Consider the following 17,854-nt stretch of genomic DNA (forward strand, 5'->3'; position numbering starts at 1 on the left):
GCCTAGAGAGGTTGCAGGCCTACCCTAAAACACTGAGCAGCAGCACTAGGAACAAGAGACTCATTGGAACGGAGCCAGTATGGCCCTGGTTTTCCCCTTCTCTGGATGGGAACAACTCAGAGCTGAGGCTCAAGAAACCTTGGAAGCAGGAAGCTCCCTCCTTGTGGTACAGTGAGGACTAAGGCCCCCAGGCCCCCATTAGCCCTCCTCCTGGGCCAGCCCCCTCCCCTCCCCCGTGCAAGTCCTCCCAACATTCCTCCAGGCAACAGGAAACCCCAGCTGCAGCCCAGACTTCAAACAGCTCCTCCCTCTGGGGTAGGGGGTGTGGGAGGAGAGGCCAGAGGCCAGAGGGCAAAGGTCAGCTTTGTTCCTGCCAGAGGTGGTGAGGGACCTGGGAAGACAGAGGGGGGCAGGGTAGGGCCCTGGACAGCCACACTGCGTGTGTGTGTGTGTGTGTGTGTGTGTGAATTCCTGTGGCCCTCAGGGTGTGTGTGGGTCTCACTATCCACCTATGTCTGGGGGGTGAATATGGTTCCTCAGTTTACTTTCCACTCATGGACTTGATTTATGCGTCTGAGTGTTTGTCTGTGAGCGCTCAGCCTGGGATCCCACTGACATGTCTGCAGATGTCATCACTGGCATTGATATGTCTGGGTACCAGGCCTGGTCAAAGCTATGTGTCCTTCTGTGAGTGTGACCTGGTGTGGGTTTTTGTGTTGAAGAGAGATTGTCTTCTCCCTCTTCCCCTCCCATCCTTCTTCCACGTTGGTCACCTGAGGGTTCCTCCTGAGAAGCAAATCTGACTTTGTTACTCCCCTGCTCAAAACCCTTCAGTGGCTTCCCAATGCCCAAGGCTTAGAACCCCAGCCAGCCCGAGTGCATGGCAGACAAGACCCATGCCTACCTCACCATCTTCATCTTTAGCCACTCTGGTGACACCTACCTACTTGTAACTCCCTGCACAGTCCCATTTCCTGCCTCTGAGCTCACTTAATTCTGTCCAGTCTGGAATACTTTTTTCTTGCTTCTTTATCCAGCGAAATCTTACTCTTTTTTGTCTCTGGTGAAGCAACACCTCCTCTGAGAAGCCTTCCAGACTTTCACCTGCCCAGTTGAGTTAGGACCCTCCCCTGTTCTCCCACACACCCTTTATTGTCATTTAAACTGTGAGTTCTTTGAGAGCAGAAACTGTGCTGTATCTCCCATCCTGCGGTTGGAAATTTCTGAAGGGACCTGGTTCTCCCATCCCTGGGGAAAGTTTCCTGCAGTTTTGGATGTAGTTTCCAGAGGGGCCACTAGAGGGAGTGTGGACATCACTGCAGGATAATCCAAGGGTGTGTGTGTGTGTGTGTGTGTGTGTGTGTGTGTGTGTGTGTGTGTACTAGATGAAGGATAGAAGAGAGGCTTCTATACTGCACCTGAGAGACAACTACTGGAGTGGATAGGGGATCCACCCAGTTCAGTCCTAGAGCGGTAGGATACAGGGTAGACTCCCCCAAAGGGTACTAAGACCCCCAGGTTTTCCCCCACAACTCAGGGCCCATACCCCTTGGTTTTTCTCCTCCTACTTCTTGCCTCTGACCCTCCAACCTTCCTCTTCCATGCCTCATCTGCACCTTTAACCTTCCCATGCATAATTATTTGCACTTTCCTGAATGGGCTTTGCTCTACCATACCTCTGGGCCTTTGTGCATGCTGTTTCCCAAGCTAGAGAAAACCTCAGCCTCTGGCTGCTCCATCAGGCAGACTTTTCTTTCACACACTCCAAGAAATCCCCCAGCCTTGGCTCTTAGACTGACCTTGCCCTTAAGTGTTGTAATTGTTCCCTGTTCTGCCTCCCGGACAGGACCCGCCTGCAGGAGACATCAGTAGATGTGTGCAAAATTAATGAATGACTTAGTTCTTCAGCATGTATGGGGCTACCCCAGACCCCTGTGTGCACCATGCCCTCCCTGGGTCTGACTCAGGGTCGATATAATATTTTCACATACTGCTCCATCAAATAAAGAAATGTGGAATGCATGCGACTTAGAGTTCAAGTTCTGGCTCTACCATCTGGTATATGACCTTGTGCAAGTGTTGTAGCCTCTCAGAGTCTTTGTTTCCTCTTTTGTAAAATGGGGATAATCACACTTCTGCATTGCCTCGTGGTGAGGATCAAATTAGACGATGCATGTGAAACACCCAGCATTGGTCAATTAGGAGTCTTCCTCCCCCACCATGAACTTGGAAATAAAATTGCCCTCTGAGTCTTAAGCCAGTAAAATCCACGCATCACAGAGAAGAGCCAGGTGGGGGAGTGAATGAGGCGAGAGATGGTTTTGTAAACGACTGAAGAGTTTTGTGAACGGTGCAAACCGCAATCAAGGTGACCCGCCTGTAATCTCAGGGAGGCAGGGCGAGGATGTGATTGAAATTGAGAAAGCAGAAGCCTAATCAATTGCATTGTGCTCTATCTGAAGGGAACAGAAGGCTGCACAGAAAAGGGGGTGCAGGGGAGAATTCATTTAGCTGCTTCAGAGGGAGAGACGAGGAATCAGTAGACACAGGGATTCCAGGCTCCGGAGGCTCTGGTCTCTGCAGATGGTTCACTGTCCTGCTGGGCCTTCATTGAAGCCAGATGGGCATCCAGGTACCAGGAATAGCCCTATAGGACAGACAAGAATATTCTGGTCCCAGGAAAAGACTACAGAGACTAAGAGCACTGATTTTTGAGTCAGAAGACTTGGTTTAAGCCCCTGCTCTGCAACTTCTGCTCTGCAAACCTTGAAAATGCTGATTTACTTCACTGTGCCTTAGCTTCGTTGTTAGCAAAATGAAGGTACAACAGGCTTCTCTGCATAGAGTTCTGTGGGGATTCAATGGCAGCATGCACTTAGCAGGATGCCCTGCACAGGATGAACAATTTGTAAATGGTACAGACAAAGGGAGCTAACAGATATTGAGCATTTTATTGCTATTTCACAGATGAGTTCACTGAGGCTTGGAGAGATTAATAACTTGCTCAGCTTCACACAGCTAGCAAGTGGTGGAAGCAGGATTCACACCAGGCAGGACAGCTCCAGGGCTGTGCTCTTATCTGCTTACTCCTTGGCAGGTAGAAACACTGGCCTCTGGCTTATACATCAGGCTCTTGTGAGTTTGGTCAGCAAGAAACTATGGCCCTCAGGAAGCTTTAGCCACTGAGAGTGTGCAGACAGAGCTAAGCCTCTCACCGCTATGACAATCTTTCCAAGCAGCCACTTGTCTCTCTCCATATTATTTCTCCCATTTATCAACCCCCAGTATGGGGCTGGGCATAGAGAACTCTCAGTCTGCACTGACCACCTTGTCCCCCTTTCCTTTAGGCCACTCAACACTGAGGGTGGGGTACCAGGGAATCTTTCTACCAATAACTAGAGGAGGGAGGATCTCTCCCTCTCTCTCACACACACACACATACACACACAGGACAGATAGGCTCTCTTCCCAGAGCCTAGAGGCAATGAGATCTAGTAGAAAGACCAAGAGCTTTGGTGTAAGACCTGGGTTCAAATCCCAGCTCTGTCACATACAGCTATGTGACCTTGGTACATCATGTCACCCTTGAGCCTCAGTTTTCTCATCTACAAATGAGGCCAATCATAGAACCAGACTCAGGACTGGATTAAATAAAAAGATGGATGTAAACACATCTGACATTCAGCAGACACTTAATAATAAATGAGTTGTTATTACTACTATTTTTCTCCCCTGCCTGTCTATGAACTACTCCAGGGCAGGGACAGGTCTTATTCGTGTTTGTGTTCCCAAGGTCCTGCTTAACAAAGGGTCAATGCTTCACAGAGTCATGCTTAGTAATTGTTCACCAATTGCAGCAGAGAATTCCAGACTCCCGGACTCCTTCCCTGTCCATTCCCTTATTAAGCAAGAGGGTCAACAAACATTTCCTGGTGGGAGAAGTGGGAATCCTCATTCTCTGCTCCTCTTGTTTCCACATGGAGGCATGTCAGCTGCCAGAGGGAGCAGGGGTCAGACAATTTGTCATTGCACAGGTGCATTATAGGTTGTTTAGCATCCCTGATCCTGGTCCCCTAAATGCTAGTAGGAGCCCCCAGCCATTGTGACAAACAAAACTGCCTCCAAACCTCTCTGAAAGCTCCCTTGGGGGCAGAACTCCGCTAGGAAGATCCAACAGGCTAACGAACCTTCAGGCCTCTCCCTTCACCTCCCCTCCCTCTGTCCTTTTACGGGGAATCTGACAGATGCAGACGGTCCACTGTGGCCTTCTTGCGTGCCCCTGTTGAGGGAGGCCTAAGGTTGTCCTGTTGTGACCGCAATGAATGGTAAATCTGCTGAAATCAGGTAAAGAATTAGCAAAACCATTATGCACAGATTGAAGGCTATGTCAGTAGCCTACATCGGTATTAATGAAGGGACATTTTGATCTATCTCCAATTGCCTGTCTTCTGTAACTACCTTTCAACTCATCCTAAATTCACATGGGGATGAGCAGTGAGACTTTTGGGAGTCTTAAAACTCCATGCCTCGAGTCTCCTGTGCTTGCTAGGTATCAGGGCACTCTCTCATCTTCCCCTGCTGCTCGCAATAGCCACACCTGTCCCGTTCACCTCCCACTGGCCACCATCCCTCTCAAAGGAAGGTTCAGGGGAATTTCATGGCTCAAGGATTCATATTGTCATTTTCCTTATTTATAAAATCAATAAACACACACACACACTATTCAGAGAGGTGGTAAACCCTTAGCAACCCTCGCCCTCAAACCTGTGTCTGGGCCCCAGTCTTGGACCACAGCATCCACCCAGCAGGAAAGGGCTCCACAAAGACTTTCTGTCTTTGTAACTTACAGACAAAAAAGATTGGGAGTAGGAGGTAAATTCTTGGCACCTGGACCAGAGTGGGATGATAGGAGGGTAGGGAGATAGGTGAGGGGAGAGATATACAGTTTTATAAATAACTAGACAACATCTGAGCATTTGAGGGAGGTGAGGAGAGAGAGGCTGGAGGCATGTAGGGGCCCAAGTGGGAAGGGGAGAGCTAGTGCTTGGGGCCAGGGTGGGTGAAGGATGAGCGCTGGGCCTCCATTGTCCTATCTGTGAAATGAGTGGGTTGCCCTAGATGGTGTCACAGCACCCCAACTCCTCTGACATACTAAGACTGTATAGGGTTCTAAGCCTGGGGGCTTTGGGACAAAAGCCCTGGGGATTGGCAAAGGCTGGTGGGCACCGCCACAGATGTGGTTGATGTCTGAGCAGGCTATGTATGATCCCCAGGCTGGTACTGTGGTTCCGTGGAGGTGAAGTAGTCCTCCAGGAAGCACTGCAGGTACTCGAAGGTAGGCCTCTCCTCTGGATCCAGACGCCAGGTCTGCTCCATGGCCTCATACAGGGACACTGGGCAGCCTGGGGGGCATGGCATGTGGTAGCCGTGCTCCACCTGTTCCAACACTTCCCGGTTATTCATGCCTGAAAGGTAAGATACCATCAGTAAGAAGGCCCGGCTCCTGGCGAAGGGGCAGGCAGGAGGAAGACTTTCCTCTTGGCCACTCCCTCCAACTCCCAGCAAATCCCCGGCAAACCTGGGTAGGGGACTCGGCCCTTGCTGATGAGTTCAGTGAGCAAGATCCCAAAGGACCACACATCTGACTTGATGGTGAATCTGCCAAAGATGGCAGCCTCTGGGGCTGTCCACTTGATGGGGAACTTGGCCCCTGGAGAGGTTGGGGAGAAGGGAAAGTTAGTGAGGCGGTCCCTGGCAACAGCTGGGTTAAGAGAATGGGGATTTTAGAAATGGGGATCTCGGGGACCCTGAGCACAGAGGTTTCTGGGCATAGAGAAAGGACCTGGTACCTAGTCAGCACCTACTATGTGTCTAGTTTAGTAATGGGCTCTTTCCAAACCATTGTAATAATTCTCATAATAATGACAGCTAGTACTTGTATAGCACTTACAATGTGCCAGGCACTGTGTTAAGTGATATATGTGCATTAACTCATTTAACCCTCACAAAAATCCCATGAGGTAGATGGTATTATTACCCTCCTTCTACAGCTATGGAAAAGGAAGCACTGAGTAGTTAGGTAACTTGTCCAGATCACAGAGTTAATAAGTGGCCGGGATTCATACCCAGGCATTCTGGTTACAGAGTTCACACTATTATACTCTATTGTCTCTCATTTAAGAATTATAGCCGACCGGGCACAGTGGCTCACGCCTGTAATCCTAGCCCTCTGGGAGGCTGAGGCGGGAGGATCGCTTGAGCTCAGGAGTTTGAGACCAGCCTGAGCAAGAGCGAGACCCAGTCTCTACTAAAAATAGAAAGAAATTAGCTGAACAACTAAAAATATATAGAAAAAATTAGCTGGGCATGGTGGTGCATGCCTGTAGTCCCAGCTACTCAGGAGGCTGAGGCAGGAGGATCGCTTGAGCCCAGGAGTTTGAGGTTGCTGTGAGCTAGGCTGACTCCATGGCACTCTATCCTGGGCAACAGAGTGAGACTCTGTCTCAAAAAAAAAAAAAAAAAAAAAAAAAAGAATTATAGCCACTTGGTAAATGTCTGCTGATTTACTCTTGTCTGAATATTTTCATTTTAAAAAAGAGAAAATGCAGCTCACAGAGCTTAGGAGACTTGCCCAAGGCCACATGGCTGACCTAAGATTTGAATCCAGAATTGTCTCTCACACTACATCAGGACGGGGGTGTCCTAGATGATCCGGGGTGAGGAAGAGTTTCTGAGCATGTAGGGCCCCGTGGCAGCCCCTTGCTGCACTGGGAGCTCTTGGGAGGTAGGGTGAGGTGGGGCACCTTGTTGGGGGTTGTACTCGTCATCCTTGATGAGGCGGGCCAGCCCGAAGTCGGCGATCTTGCACACCAGCCGCTCCCCCACCAGGATGTTGGCTGCCCTCAGGTCACGGTGGATATAGTTCATGCGTTCCATGTAGGCCATGCCCGCAGCTACCTGGGGGGCCAAGGTGTGCAGAGATGGGAGCTCATGGGGACTCACAGCACCGTGGCCTGCATGAGGGGCGAGGGGCCATTTGATAACCCACTTTTCAGATGAGGAGACTGAGGCTCAGAAATAGTGCCCTGCCTCAGTTCTCACAACTGATACGGTGGGCGGGGCAGCACTTCCGGGGCCAGGCCAGATGTTCGAAGGTACAGGGATCCCTGAAAGGTTAATAGGAGGTAGGTCTGGGAGTTAAACGGTGCTGTCCCAGTTTACCTGGGCTGCCATGTCCACCAACTGGGGCAGGCTCAAATCCTGGCCCTCCCGGTCCTTGAGAAACTCCAGCAAGCTACCTGGAGAGAGGAATCCAGAAAGTCAGCAGCAAGACTCTGCTCCTAGCTTCATGCCCGCCCTCTCTCGCTTGGCCCCTCCCCTATCCGGAACCAGCTAACCTATTTGGCCCCGCCCCCTTCTCCCAGCGCCCTCCCCCTCACCTAGATCCGCCCCCCCCGGGATCCCGCCGGGATGCCTCAATCTGTCACTGATCTCGCCCAGGCCCTGCTGCCAGACACCGACTCTGCACATCTCGTTTCTTCTCTTCCTCGGTCCCCCTAGACCTGACCTACTCAGACTCCGCCCCAGACCCTACCTCGTCGCAGATTCTGCGTTCGTTTGCGCAAGCCCCGCCTCCACCCCTCCACCCCCACCTCCCCACGACAGAGGCTCCGCCCCCTCCGCTCCCTCCGCCCCCTGTCTACCTTGGCTCCGACGCCGCTCCAGCACTCCTGTGGTTTCCCACATTTCGACCCCTCACTAGGACTCTGCCCATTGTCCCTCGTCCCCTCACAGATCGCCGCCCAGGTCCCCAGAGACACCCATCCTAACTTCACCCCAAATCCCTCTCGCCCAGACTGCGCCTCCTGACCCCGCCCCTCACCGTGGCACATGAACTCGGTCACGATGTAGATGGGCTCCTCGGACACCACGGCATAGAGCTGCACCAGCTTGTCGTGCCGCAGCAGTTTCATGACCTGTGCCTCCTCCAGGAAGGCCTTCGGGGACATGGTGCCTGGCTTCAGCGTCTTCACTGCCACCTTTGTGCTGCCGTTCCACGTGCCTGCCCGGCGGCCGTGTCTCGTCAGGACCCGCTCCCCACCAGCCCAGGCCCGCGCCCCGGCCCCTGGTCCCCGGTGCCCGGGACCTCCGTACCCAGCCACACATCCCCGAAGCAGCCGGTGCCCAGCCGGCGCTCGAGCGCAATGGAGCTACGGCTGATCTCCCAGGCGTCCTTGGCCAGGCCCAGCGTCTGCGGCTTCATGGTGGTGCAAGGCGCCGTGAGCAGGTGGCACAGCCCGTCATTCACCTCTGGGGGCGAGGGGATGGAGGTCACAAGCAGGCCAGAACGCCCTCCCGACGACACGCCTCATTCCACCCAGCCCAGCACCAGACCCCAAGATTAGTTACAAAGAACTAGACCCCAGGAAGGAAGGCAACCTAGTCCCGTGAGTAGGTGAACGTGCAGGTGCCGAGGGAAGGGGAGGGCACCCAGAGGGAGAGATGATCTCTGTCAGCATTGGGGGCCTTCCTATAAGCACTAGGAGCCTTCCCATAGGAGGTGCCCCAGCTGGGCCTTGAAGGATAAAGTGGGATTCTGACAGGTAGAAATGGGTTTGGGGATTCCAGGCAAAGGTGTGGACATGAGGCTCACACCCTTCTGTGGACCCCATCTTTGGCCTAAGCAATCAAGGCAGAAACCTGGGCATTGACTCAGTCTGGCCACCATCACCTCTCACTAGACAATGGCCACTGTCTCCTAATGGACCCCTCATTCTGCCTTGGCCCCTGGCATCCAAGTTCCACCCAGCAGCCAGAGTTTCTCACCAAGGTGCAAACCAGCCTCTCTCGTCACCCCCTGCTCAGGGCCCTGTGACAATGGCTCCCTGCCTGCCCACAGAGCAGTCCTGGTGTCTTGGTGGGACATTCAGACCGCACAAAAGCTCACTAAACTTTCCACAGATTCAGGACTCGAGGCAAGAGACTGGCCAATTCCCCGCTCAGTCATCAGGGGGCGCTACTTGGCCGTGTCCTCGAGAATCCCACAGAGCAGGATCCTGGTCTGGGAACCCCCACACTCGGGTTCTATTCTTGGCCCAACCCCCACGGCTTTGGTAGACCCTTCCATTCTCGGGCCGCGGTCTCCCCATCTGGACAACGCATCAGCGAGGTGCTGCGGGGATCTGAAGCGCCTGCCCTCACCCATGTAGTGCTGCACCAGCTCCTGCACCGAGTCGAACTGGGCCCGCGTGGTGATGTAGTAACCGCCAGTGTCCAGCTTGCGGATCTTGTAATGCTTCACGTGATCGCCTCTGGTCTGGTCCCAGTCACGGATGGACAGGGAGTAGGCGCCTGCGGTGAAGGATCGCTTTGGAAGAGGCCCAAAAGGCTGGGGGACTCTAAGTTGGATGGCCACATCCCTAAAACCCAGTCCCAGTCTTAGCTCTACTCCTCAAACCCCGTCCCAGCCTTGGCCGTGACCAAACACCCCCCACCGCTCCTAGCCCTACCGCAATGGCTGCCCCCCGCCACACCCCGCCGTCCCCGTCCCCGTCCCCGTCCCCCACTCCTGCCGCCTTGGCGCGTGGCGCCGCCCCCACCTTTGGTGGTCTCGCTCTCGCGAATGAGAAAGGCCCCCTGAGGGTTGCCTGGAGAGAGCAGCTGCCTCTCTGCATCCTTCCTCCCGATCTTTCCAAAGTACCACCTGTTGGGAAGCGCAGGCAAGAGTTAGGCATACTTCCTTCAAGCCCCAACTCATCCTCCTGGACAGACACCTCACAAGTCAAGACTCAGTTTCCTCACATGTAAAATGGGCTCATACACCTGCTCCACAGACTGGTCGGAGGATCACAGAGAAGTGGAATGTAAAATGCTTGACACGTACTAGGTGCCCAATAAAGGTTAGGCTTCGCCACTCTATGAGGTTATTATTATTTTTTAATCGTCAATCCTGGCCTATCAATGAGTTTCTCTTGAATTAAAATTACCAGAACCATGCTGGGCGTGGTGGCTCACACCTGTAATCCTAGCACTCTGGGAGGCTGAGGCAGGAGGATGGCTTGAGCCCAGGATTTTGAGACCAGCCTGAGCAAGAGGGAGACCCCATCTCTACTAAAAATAGAAAAAAAATTAGCTGGGCATGGTGGTGCACATCTGTAGTCCCAGGTACTTAGGAGGCTGAGGCAGGAGGATCGCTTGAGCCCAGGAGTTTGAAGTTGCTGTGAGTGAGGCTGATGCCACGGCACTCTAGCAGGGGCGACAGAGGGAGACTCTGTTTCAAAATAAATAAATAAATAAATTGCTAGAACCGCAGTCACCAGTGACCTCCTCAGGGTGTCACGGACCCTTATTCTGTCCCACTAGAGCCCCTCCATGCACTCATTTTATAGATGAGGAACTTGAGGCTCAGAGAGGGGAAGTGCCTTCCCACAGGCCAGCGGATGAGCTCTACCTAAAACCCTCTGCCCTCACCCTAGTTCTTTTCTCACCACCCAGGCAGTCACCTAGACCCCTCCCCCAACCCCGCCCCCAAACCCTTTCCTGCCTTAGCCTCTGAGCAACACCCTGTCCTGCTTCTCTGCCCTTCTTTTTCTTTTCTTTTCTTTCTTTTTAAATCTATCTCCCTCCCTCCCTTCTTCCTTCCTTCCTTTTCTCTCTCTCTCTCTCTCTCCCCCCCTCCTTCCTTTCTTTCTTTCTTTCTTTCTTCCTTTTTCTCTCTCTCTTTCTTTCTTTCTTTCTTCCTTTCTCTCTCTCTCTCTCTCTTTCTTTCTTTCTTTCTTTCTTTTTTCTTAGAGATGGGATCTCTCTCTGTCACCCAGGCTGGAGTGCAATGGCATGATCATAGCTCACTGCAGCCTTGAACTCCTGGGCTCAAGTGATCCTCCTGTCTCAGCCTCTCCGAGTAGCTGGGACTACAGGTGTGCCACCATGCCTGGCTTCTTTCTCTCTTTCTGACTGCTCCTGTCCGGCTCTGATTGCTGCTTTTCCCCTATTCTCTTAAACTTGGATGTTGTCCTAAGTCTCAACTTCAACCTCACGCCTCAACCATTCCTGGTCTCTCTTGGGGATTCTTTCTGGGATTGAATTACAGCCCTAAACTAAATGTGCAAGTACATTGTGAGAGTTAAAGTGACCACAGATGTCATAGAAGACTGAGGTGATCACTAAACTGGCCTGTGGCCCTCTTGGGCTGAATTAAAAGGAGCATAGTTTTCAAATCAAGGGAGGCAGACTTCTCAGTGAACTCTGGGATAGTCAGTCCACACCTAAGTTCTAGGCACAGTTTGGGGAACAGGGGAAGGCATTGGCAAGAGGCATGTCTAGGAGGACAAGCAGGGGGGAGAAGGAGGAACTGTTGAAGGATCATTTAGACAGAACACATGCCTAAGTTTTTTCAAAGCCCTGTCCACACACATAACATTAGCTAAACTACTTCCTTAATAATCAATATAACAATAACAGCACTTATTTTGTGTTAGGCTCTGCTGTGGTACATGTAAGTATTCATTTAACTCTCACAACAATGTTGTGAGGTAGGTACTATTATAAACCCCATTAGGCTGATGAGAAAATTGAGGTATGTAGTGGTTAGGCAACTTGCCCAAGGGCACATGGCTCCTAAGCTGTGTTGCCAGAACAGGAACCTAAGCTGTCTGCTCGAAGTCCTGGGCTCCTAACCACAACACTACACTTAACCGCAACACTGCACAGAGCACCGCTCAGAGCTTCGTGACACTGCCCCAAGATGTGGACACAAGCAGGACCCTTCCCCCACCTACCTCTGCCTTCTGCATCATCACCTCTCCTCTCCTTCATGCCTCCTGCGACCCTCCCCGGGCTAAGGCCTCCCCCTGCTGGAGCTTGGGACCCTGTCCACTCCCTTCTGCTCAAAGACACTCCCCCACCCCACAGAGCAGCCCCCGCCTGCAGCTTCTCCATCCCAGCACTGTCTAAACATGCCCACATTTCTTCCTTCCCTGAACGAAACTGTTCTAACTTCCATCTTGCCACCAACGTTCTGCTCTATCTTCTCACCTTCCTTTCACTTGAAAAAGCGCTTCACACTTGGGTCTCCACTTTCTCACCTCCCACTCCCTCCCAGGCTCTGCTCTCTGGCCTCTGCCCCCACTTCACACAGAGAAATCTCTCACCAAGGTCACCCGTGATTGCCAAATCCAGTGGTAGCCTCTGACGCTCCCTCTCTTGTTTCCTGAAACTTCTCTGTCCTCTAGGCTGTTGTGACTTGGCCTGGCCTGGTTTTCCTCACTTCTCCAATGGTTCCGTCCCCTGCAAGGGCGGCTTTCCCCAGAGTTGGGTCCTGGCTAGGACCACTCTCTTTCTCACTCTCCTCCCTCTTCCTTCACCCTCCTAGGTAGCTTTAAGTATCATCTTTAATGAGCCCCAAATTTCTGCCCCAGCCCAGGTGTGTCCTCTGCAAGGGCTACAACAAGTAAACTAAGGCGTCTTAGTGCCAATTAGGAAAAGGTGCCCCTTCCTCTGGGCTAATTCAGGGGCACCGCTTGGCATGGACCGGGCACCTGGCAGGCAAAGCACAACCTAATCTAATTGCTGGCAGCTTCTCCCACCTGGGTTCCTCTCCACGAACCTCAATCCAGCAAGTACCCACCAGAATCCACGTACCTGCTCTGTGCTCCCCACCTTAGCAAATGGCACCATCATCCACCCAGCTCCTTACAAAGACTTTGAGTCACCCCTGATCCCTCCCAATCCCCACAGCCCAATAGCAAATCAGTCACCAAGTCCTGCTGACTCCCATTCTGCAAAGTCTCTTCAATCCTTTCTTTTCTTATATATGTGTGGTATATGTGAAGATAGAGTCCAAAAAGCTCTTATGAGCCTCAGTTTCTCCATATGTAAAATGGGGACAATAATAGTATCGATAATGTTATTGTGAGAATTAAATGAATCAAGGTAAGTAAAGTAGCTCTTGTAGTATCTCAAGTATATAAATGGTCACTTCCTGCCTCCATAATGGAATTAATACTAAGTAGGCTGGGCGAGGTGGCTCATGCCTGTAATCTTAGTACTTTGGGAGACCAGCCCAGCCCAAGCAACACAGCTAGACCCCATCTCTACAAAAAATAAAATAAAATAAATTAGCTGGGTGTGTTGGCACACACCTACAGTCCCAGCTACTTGCAAGGCTGGGGCAGGAGGATCTCTTGAGCCCAGGAGTTTAAGGTTGCAGTAATGCCACTGCACTCTAACCTGGACAACAGAGTGAGAATCTTTCTCAAGAAAACCCAAAACAAACAAACAAAAAAATTAAATAATGCTCCTTTGCATATGTTTAGCACTTTACAATTTTTTAAAGCTCATATGCTGTTGCTATCATTGAGAATTGATAATGTACAATGCTTAGCAAATGCAGCCGGTCTACCCGGGTTCACAGACCAGCTCCATCACTTACTGGCCATGTGAACTGGGGCGGGATATTGGATTTCTCTGTGCCTCAGTTTCTCATTTGTAAAGTAGGGTAATCATGGTTTCCAGCTCTGTTAATACACAGAAAGCCCTTTGAATGTGTACAGAACATAGCACATGCTATATAACTATTGTCTACTATTATTATCGTTATTACCTTCTTTTATTCTCCCAACGGCCTTATGAAATTATAGATAAGGAGATAGGCTCAGAATGGAGCAATGACTTGTCCAAGAGGTGGACTTGGAGTCTGGACTCCAGGGTCCTGTCCACAGGGCTGGCCTTCCCCCAGTCCCCACTCACTCTTCAGCCTGGATGGTATCCACAGGGGCCACATAGTTGCTGGGAATGTAGCCAGTTTGTCCAGAGCTGAGGGACCGAGCTTCCCACCAGTCACCTTCACTGTAGGCACAAAATAGGGCATGGTCAGCAGGCACCAGGCAGGGACTCACCTTGGACACCCCCCAGGGGCTTTTGTCTGCTCAGTCCCCAGCCTCCTGCAGCTGCCCCAGAAGGGCTTTTCCCTGCAGAAGGAATAAATCTGGGGACATCTAGGCCTCCTGGCTTCTTCCTCTGGCTCCTCAGCTGGGCTGGGGTTTGGGGATACAGCTGACTATCGCACAACCCTACTGAAAATCCCCCAATGGCTATGTACTTCCTTCTGGATAAAACCAAGACTCCTCCATGTGGCTTAAAAAGCCTCATAGAATCTTCCCCCAACTGCCTCTCCAGCCTCTGTTCCCTCCGTTCTGCATCTCATACTTTATGGACCACCTAGACTGAACCACTCGGTGATTTCTAGAAGTCATAATTTATTCTCATTCGCTCTCACTCTTTCTTTTTTCTCACCTCTTCGTTAACTGTCTATTCATTTTTCTAGTCTCGGCTTAAAAATCACCCCCTCCAGGAAGTCTTCCCTGATCACTACTACCCTGGGGACCTTGTTTGGTGTTCTTTCTGTGCTATAGTTCCTCATGCTCCCCACCATAGTAGCAGTCACCTAAGGTTTTCATTGTCATGTGTATGTGTCCTTAACTAGGCTTTCTGAGGACAGGAGCAAGTAGGACTCCTGTCTGGATCCTGCTCCCCAGTCCATGTCATGCCCTGAGCTAAATGGCCTGGTCACTTACGTGTTGTTCAGGATGTGGAACTTCTCGCCCTTGGTGAAGGTGAGGTCATCCTCTGTCCGGGCCTCATAGTCATACAGAGCGATGAACAGGGTCACCCCTGTCCCTGCAGAGTCAGCAGAGTAGGGCACAGGACAGAAGCACCATGGGGTGGTCTGTACCCCAGATTCCTGTTCCCCAGCTGGCACAGTCCCTCCCCACTGCTGCAGTGCCCTGGGACCCAAAGGCTGTTGGAGTCCAGTGAATTTCTGATTTGGGCTCCACAGCTCGGCCCCCCATGGGTTCAGGACACACACCTTTAAGTCCATCTCTCCCACTCCTCCTCTTCCCCACCAAGAACACTTCCCACCTCTTAGGGAAGTGGCACCTAAGAGGGCAAGAGTGTTCTTTTCACCACTTGCATCTGTCATTGGGTCCCCCTCTCAGACTGGGGTTCCGAGGGTGGGGCTGTCCATACTCCCTCCGCAGGATTGTGTCTCCCACATCATACCGGAGGCTCCTAAGGACAAGTCCACAGCCCGTGGGACTCACCTGATATGCCTCTGATGGTGCCACCATCGAGGAAGGCGGGGCTGGTGGGCTGAGGGGAGAAGTTGCTGTAGTTGGGGATATGTGCAAAGGAGGACACAGACCGGGCCTGAGTGGGGTCGGGGCCGTAGCGGTCTGCCGCGCCGTCTGCTGCCCCATAGCCCCTGAAGCTCCCTTCCAGGCCAGCATCCTCCTTGGGCCCTGGCTCCACCTTCTTGCAGAACACACAGCCCATGCCAGGTTCCCTGCTACAGAATGGGGCATGCCTCACTCATGGGCCCCTGCCAGGCACACCACCCTGTGCACACACGAATGCACGCACACGTACGCACTCGCCCAGGCACTCAGCTTGCCCTCTCAGGCCTGGGCTAGGGTCCGCCCTGTGGGGATAAGGCCCTGCCTGCTGGGTTGGCCTCCCATATGTGACTCCTCAGTGCTCCTCTTCCCATCCACTCCCACCCACGTCTCTGGGGCTGCTTTCCGCACGGAGATACTGCTGTGCTTACTTGGATATTTTTCCTTCCTGTTGCTTTGATACATTATGTTTCTGCGACTCCTTCAGTGTGTTTGTGTATGAGTGTCTTTGTGTGTCTCTAAATATGTGTGAGTTTGCCTGTCAGTGTGTGTGTGTGTGTGCAGTTTTTTGTTGTGTCTGTGTGTCTGTGTGTGCATATGATTGTATATAAAAGTCTCTGCATGTTTGGCTGTGTGTGTGCACGTCTGTAAGACCGTGTGAGTACGCATGTGTTTCTGTGTGAGTGTGTGCGTGCACGCAGGTCTGTGTGAGTGGTTGTCTGTGTGTGTGTGTGTCTGTGAGTGTGCACGGAGCTCTGTGTGGGAGCAGGGTGCCTGTGTCTGTGCAGATCTGTGTGTGTGCCCGTCTGTGGAGCTGCATGTGTTTGTGCGTGAGTGTGTGTGAGGGCTTTGTGCCTGCACCTGGAGATTCCCTGCAGAGAGGGATCAAGGCCATTTCCTGTCGTGGGTCCAGCCTCCAGCCTCTCAAGCTGCCTCATTCTGGCTCCCCCATCCGTTACCTAGCAACAGGGCCCTTGTAGGAGGAGGGGGCTGTGAGGAGTTGTGGGGCCCAGGAAGGCCACCCCCACCCTGATTTCTGGCCCTGAAATCCCTCATTCCCCTCCCACCCCCCACTCACCCCCTCAGGCTCCTGCTCCTGGGTCAGTGGGGCTGCAGCATGGTCCTTAGGAGGGGCGGGAGACCTGAGGGTGAGACAGAAGGACATGGAAGATGAAGGCCCTGCCAACGTCCCCGCCAGCCGGCTGCCCAGCTCCTGCCCTCTTCAGGAAGCCAGAAGGCCTGGGCTCTGCCCCAGCATGATTTCCGCCTGCATTTTCCTTCCCACCACCCCTGGCACATTACACAGCCACCCTCACACAGGACACACCGCCCACGCCAGCTCTCTCACACTCATACCCACCTGACACACCAGCAGATGGACACACACTCGCACCAGCACACAGTCACACAACACTCACAGCACACATTTGCATGACTGTGCTTGCCAACGCCACCACACACCAACACCGGCTCTCACACAAGCCCAGGCTCTGAAGCACAGTAGCACACGCACACATACACATGTGTACACAGACACATATGCACATATACATATACATGCGGCCTTCTCGGGTTAGCAGACTAACAAGCTCGGACACACATATTTTCATGTGTTAGACCCATCTCTCTAACCGGATTCCTATCAAGCCATGCTCAGCTCACCACAGGCCCTGGTCACTGTCTCCTAAAACCAAGCCCTTCCCTGAACCCCGCCTCTGCTCCCAGCCTGGGCTGGGTGAACCCCAGCAGCCCCAGGTCACAACTAGTGGCAGAAGGAAAGTGGACACCTACCTCCAGAGCTCTGCTCCTATCCCCACATCAGGAAAAGGCCCAGGTCAGAAGCTAGGGCCACCAGAGTCCCGTGGGGAGCCCTTCAAATGAGCCAAGCTTTTCCTGGCAGCTGTGTATCTGAGCAACAGAGCAGGCAGGTCATTGAGCAAGGGTCCCCCACACCCTGCCAGAAACTCTGCCATTGCAACACCAGAGAGGAACTGACGGGGGACAGGGCTCAGTTTCCTAAGATGTGAGAGGAATGGAGAGTTGCAGGGTGGGGCCCATCCACTGAACCCTGATTTGCCCCCGAGGGGCCCCAAGGTCCTAGGGACAGGGGCCCCAGCTTCTCTCTCTTGACCCCAGTCCCTTATAGATATCCCCTCCTCTTCCCTCTGGGTCCTGCCCTTCCTGTCTGACACCACTCACCTCTTCCAGGAAGGCTTCCTGGGTCCACCAGGTCCAGTTGCCTGTGATGTGATGGTTCTGTCACATCAGTGCCCTGACCTCCACCTTAGCCCCACCTGCCCCTCTAGCCCTTCACTGTAACTGTTCTCCCATTTGTGTGCTGGGGGTGGGGGGTGACACCCATGTGGTGAACCATGGGGCGGGCTGTGGTGAGAAGCCTGCCCTAAAATAGCCCCCGTTTAGCAGGCCCTGGCTGAGATCTTCACCCCCGGACCCCTCCCCTGGGGTGCAACCGCTGTGTCTGGAAGGCCCCAGAAAGCTGCAGAGTGGTTAGGGCCGGGGCAGAGAATGCAGGCGGTGGGGAGGAGGGCGTCCAGCGCCAGCCCAAGGGATTTCAGGGCTGGTGAGAGGAGAGATGGGGCTGCTAAGAAAACAAAGGCGACAGGGTGAGAATGAAGATCTTCTCACAGGAAGACACACGTGCACCTCAAATGGCGCACAGG

At 52.8% G+C, this 17,854-nt stretch overlaps 1 protein-coding gene across 1 annotated transcript; it reads right to left on the minus strand.

Annotated features, from left to right (window-relative positions):
• Nucleotides 1–2,941: 2,941 nt before the first annotated feature.
• On the minus strand, nt 2,942–17,072 carry FGR (FGR proto-oncogene, Src family tyrosine kinase). Its single transcript, XM_069477526.1, has 13 exons — nt 16,965–17,072; nt 16,252–16,315; nt 15,102–15,346; nt 14,574–14,676; nt 13,747–13,845; nt 9,600–9,703; nt 9,202–9,351; nt 8,155–8,310; nt 7,883–8,062; nt 7,222–7,298; nt 6,804–6,957; nt 5,579–5,710; nt 2,942–5,465 (listed from the first exon to the last, which is right to left on the minus strand). The coding sequence occupies exons 3-13, from the start codon at nt 15,331–15,333 to the stop codon at nt 5,257–5,259; spliced, it is 1,596 nt and encodes a 531-aa protein (XP_069333627.1). The 5' UTR covers nt 15,334–15,346; nt 16,252–16,315; nt 16,965–17,072; the 3' UTR covers nt 2,942–5,256.
• Nucleotides 17,073–17,854: the final 782 nt, after the last annotated feature.

Source organism: Eulemur rufifrons, chromosome 8 (genome assembly GCF_041146395.1).
Source record: "Eulemur rufifrons isolate Redbay chromosome 8, OSU_ERuf_1, whole genome shotgun sequence".
NCBI classification, from domain to species: domain Eukaryota; kingdom Metazoa; phylum Chordata; class Mammalia; order Primates; family Lemuridae; genus Eulemur; species Eulemur rufifrons.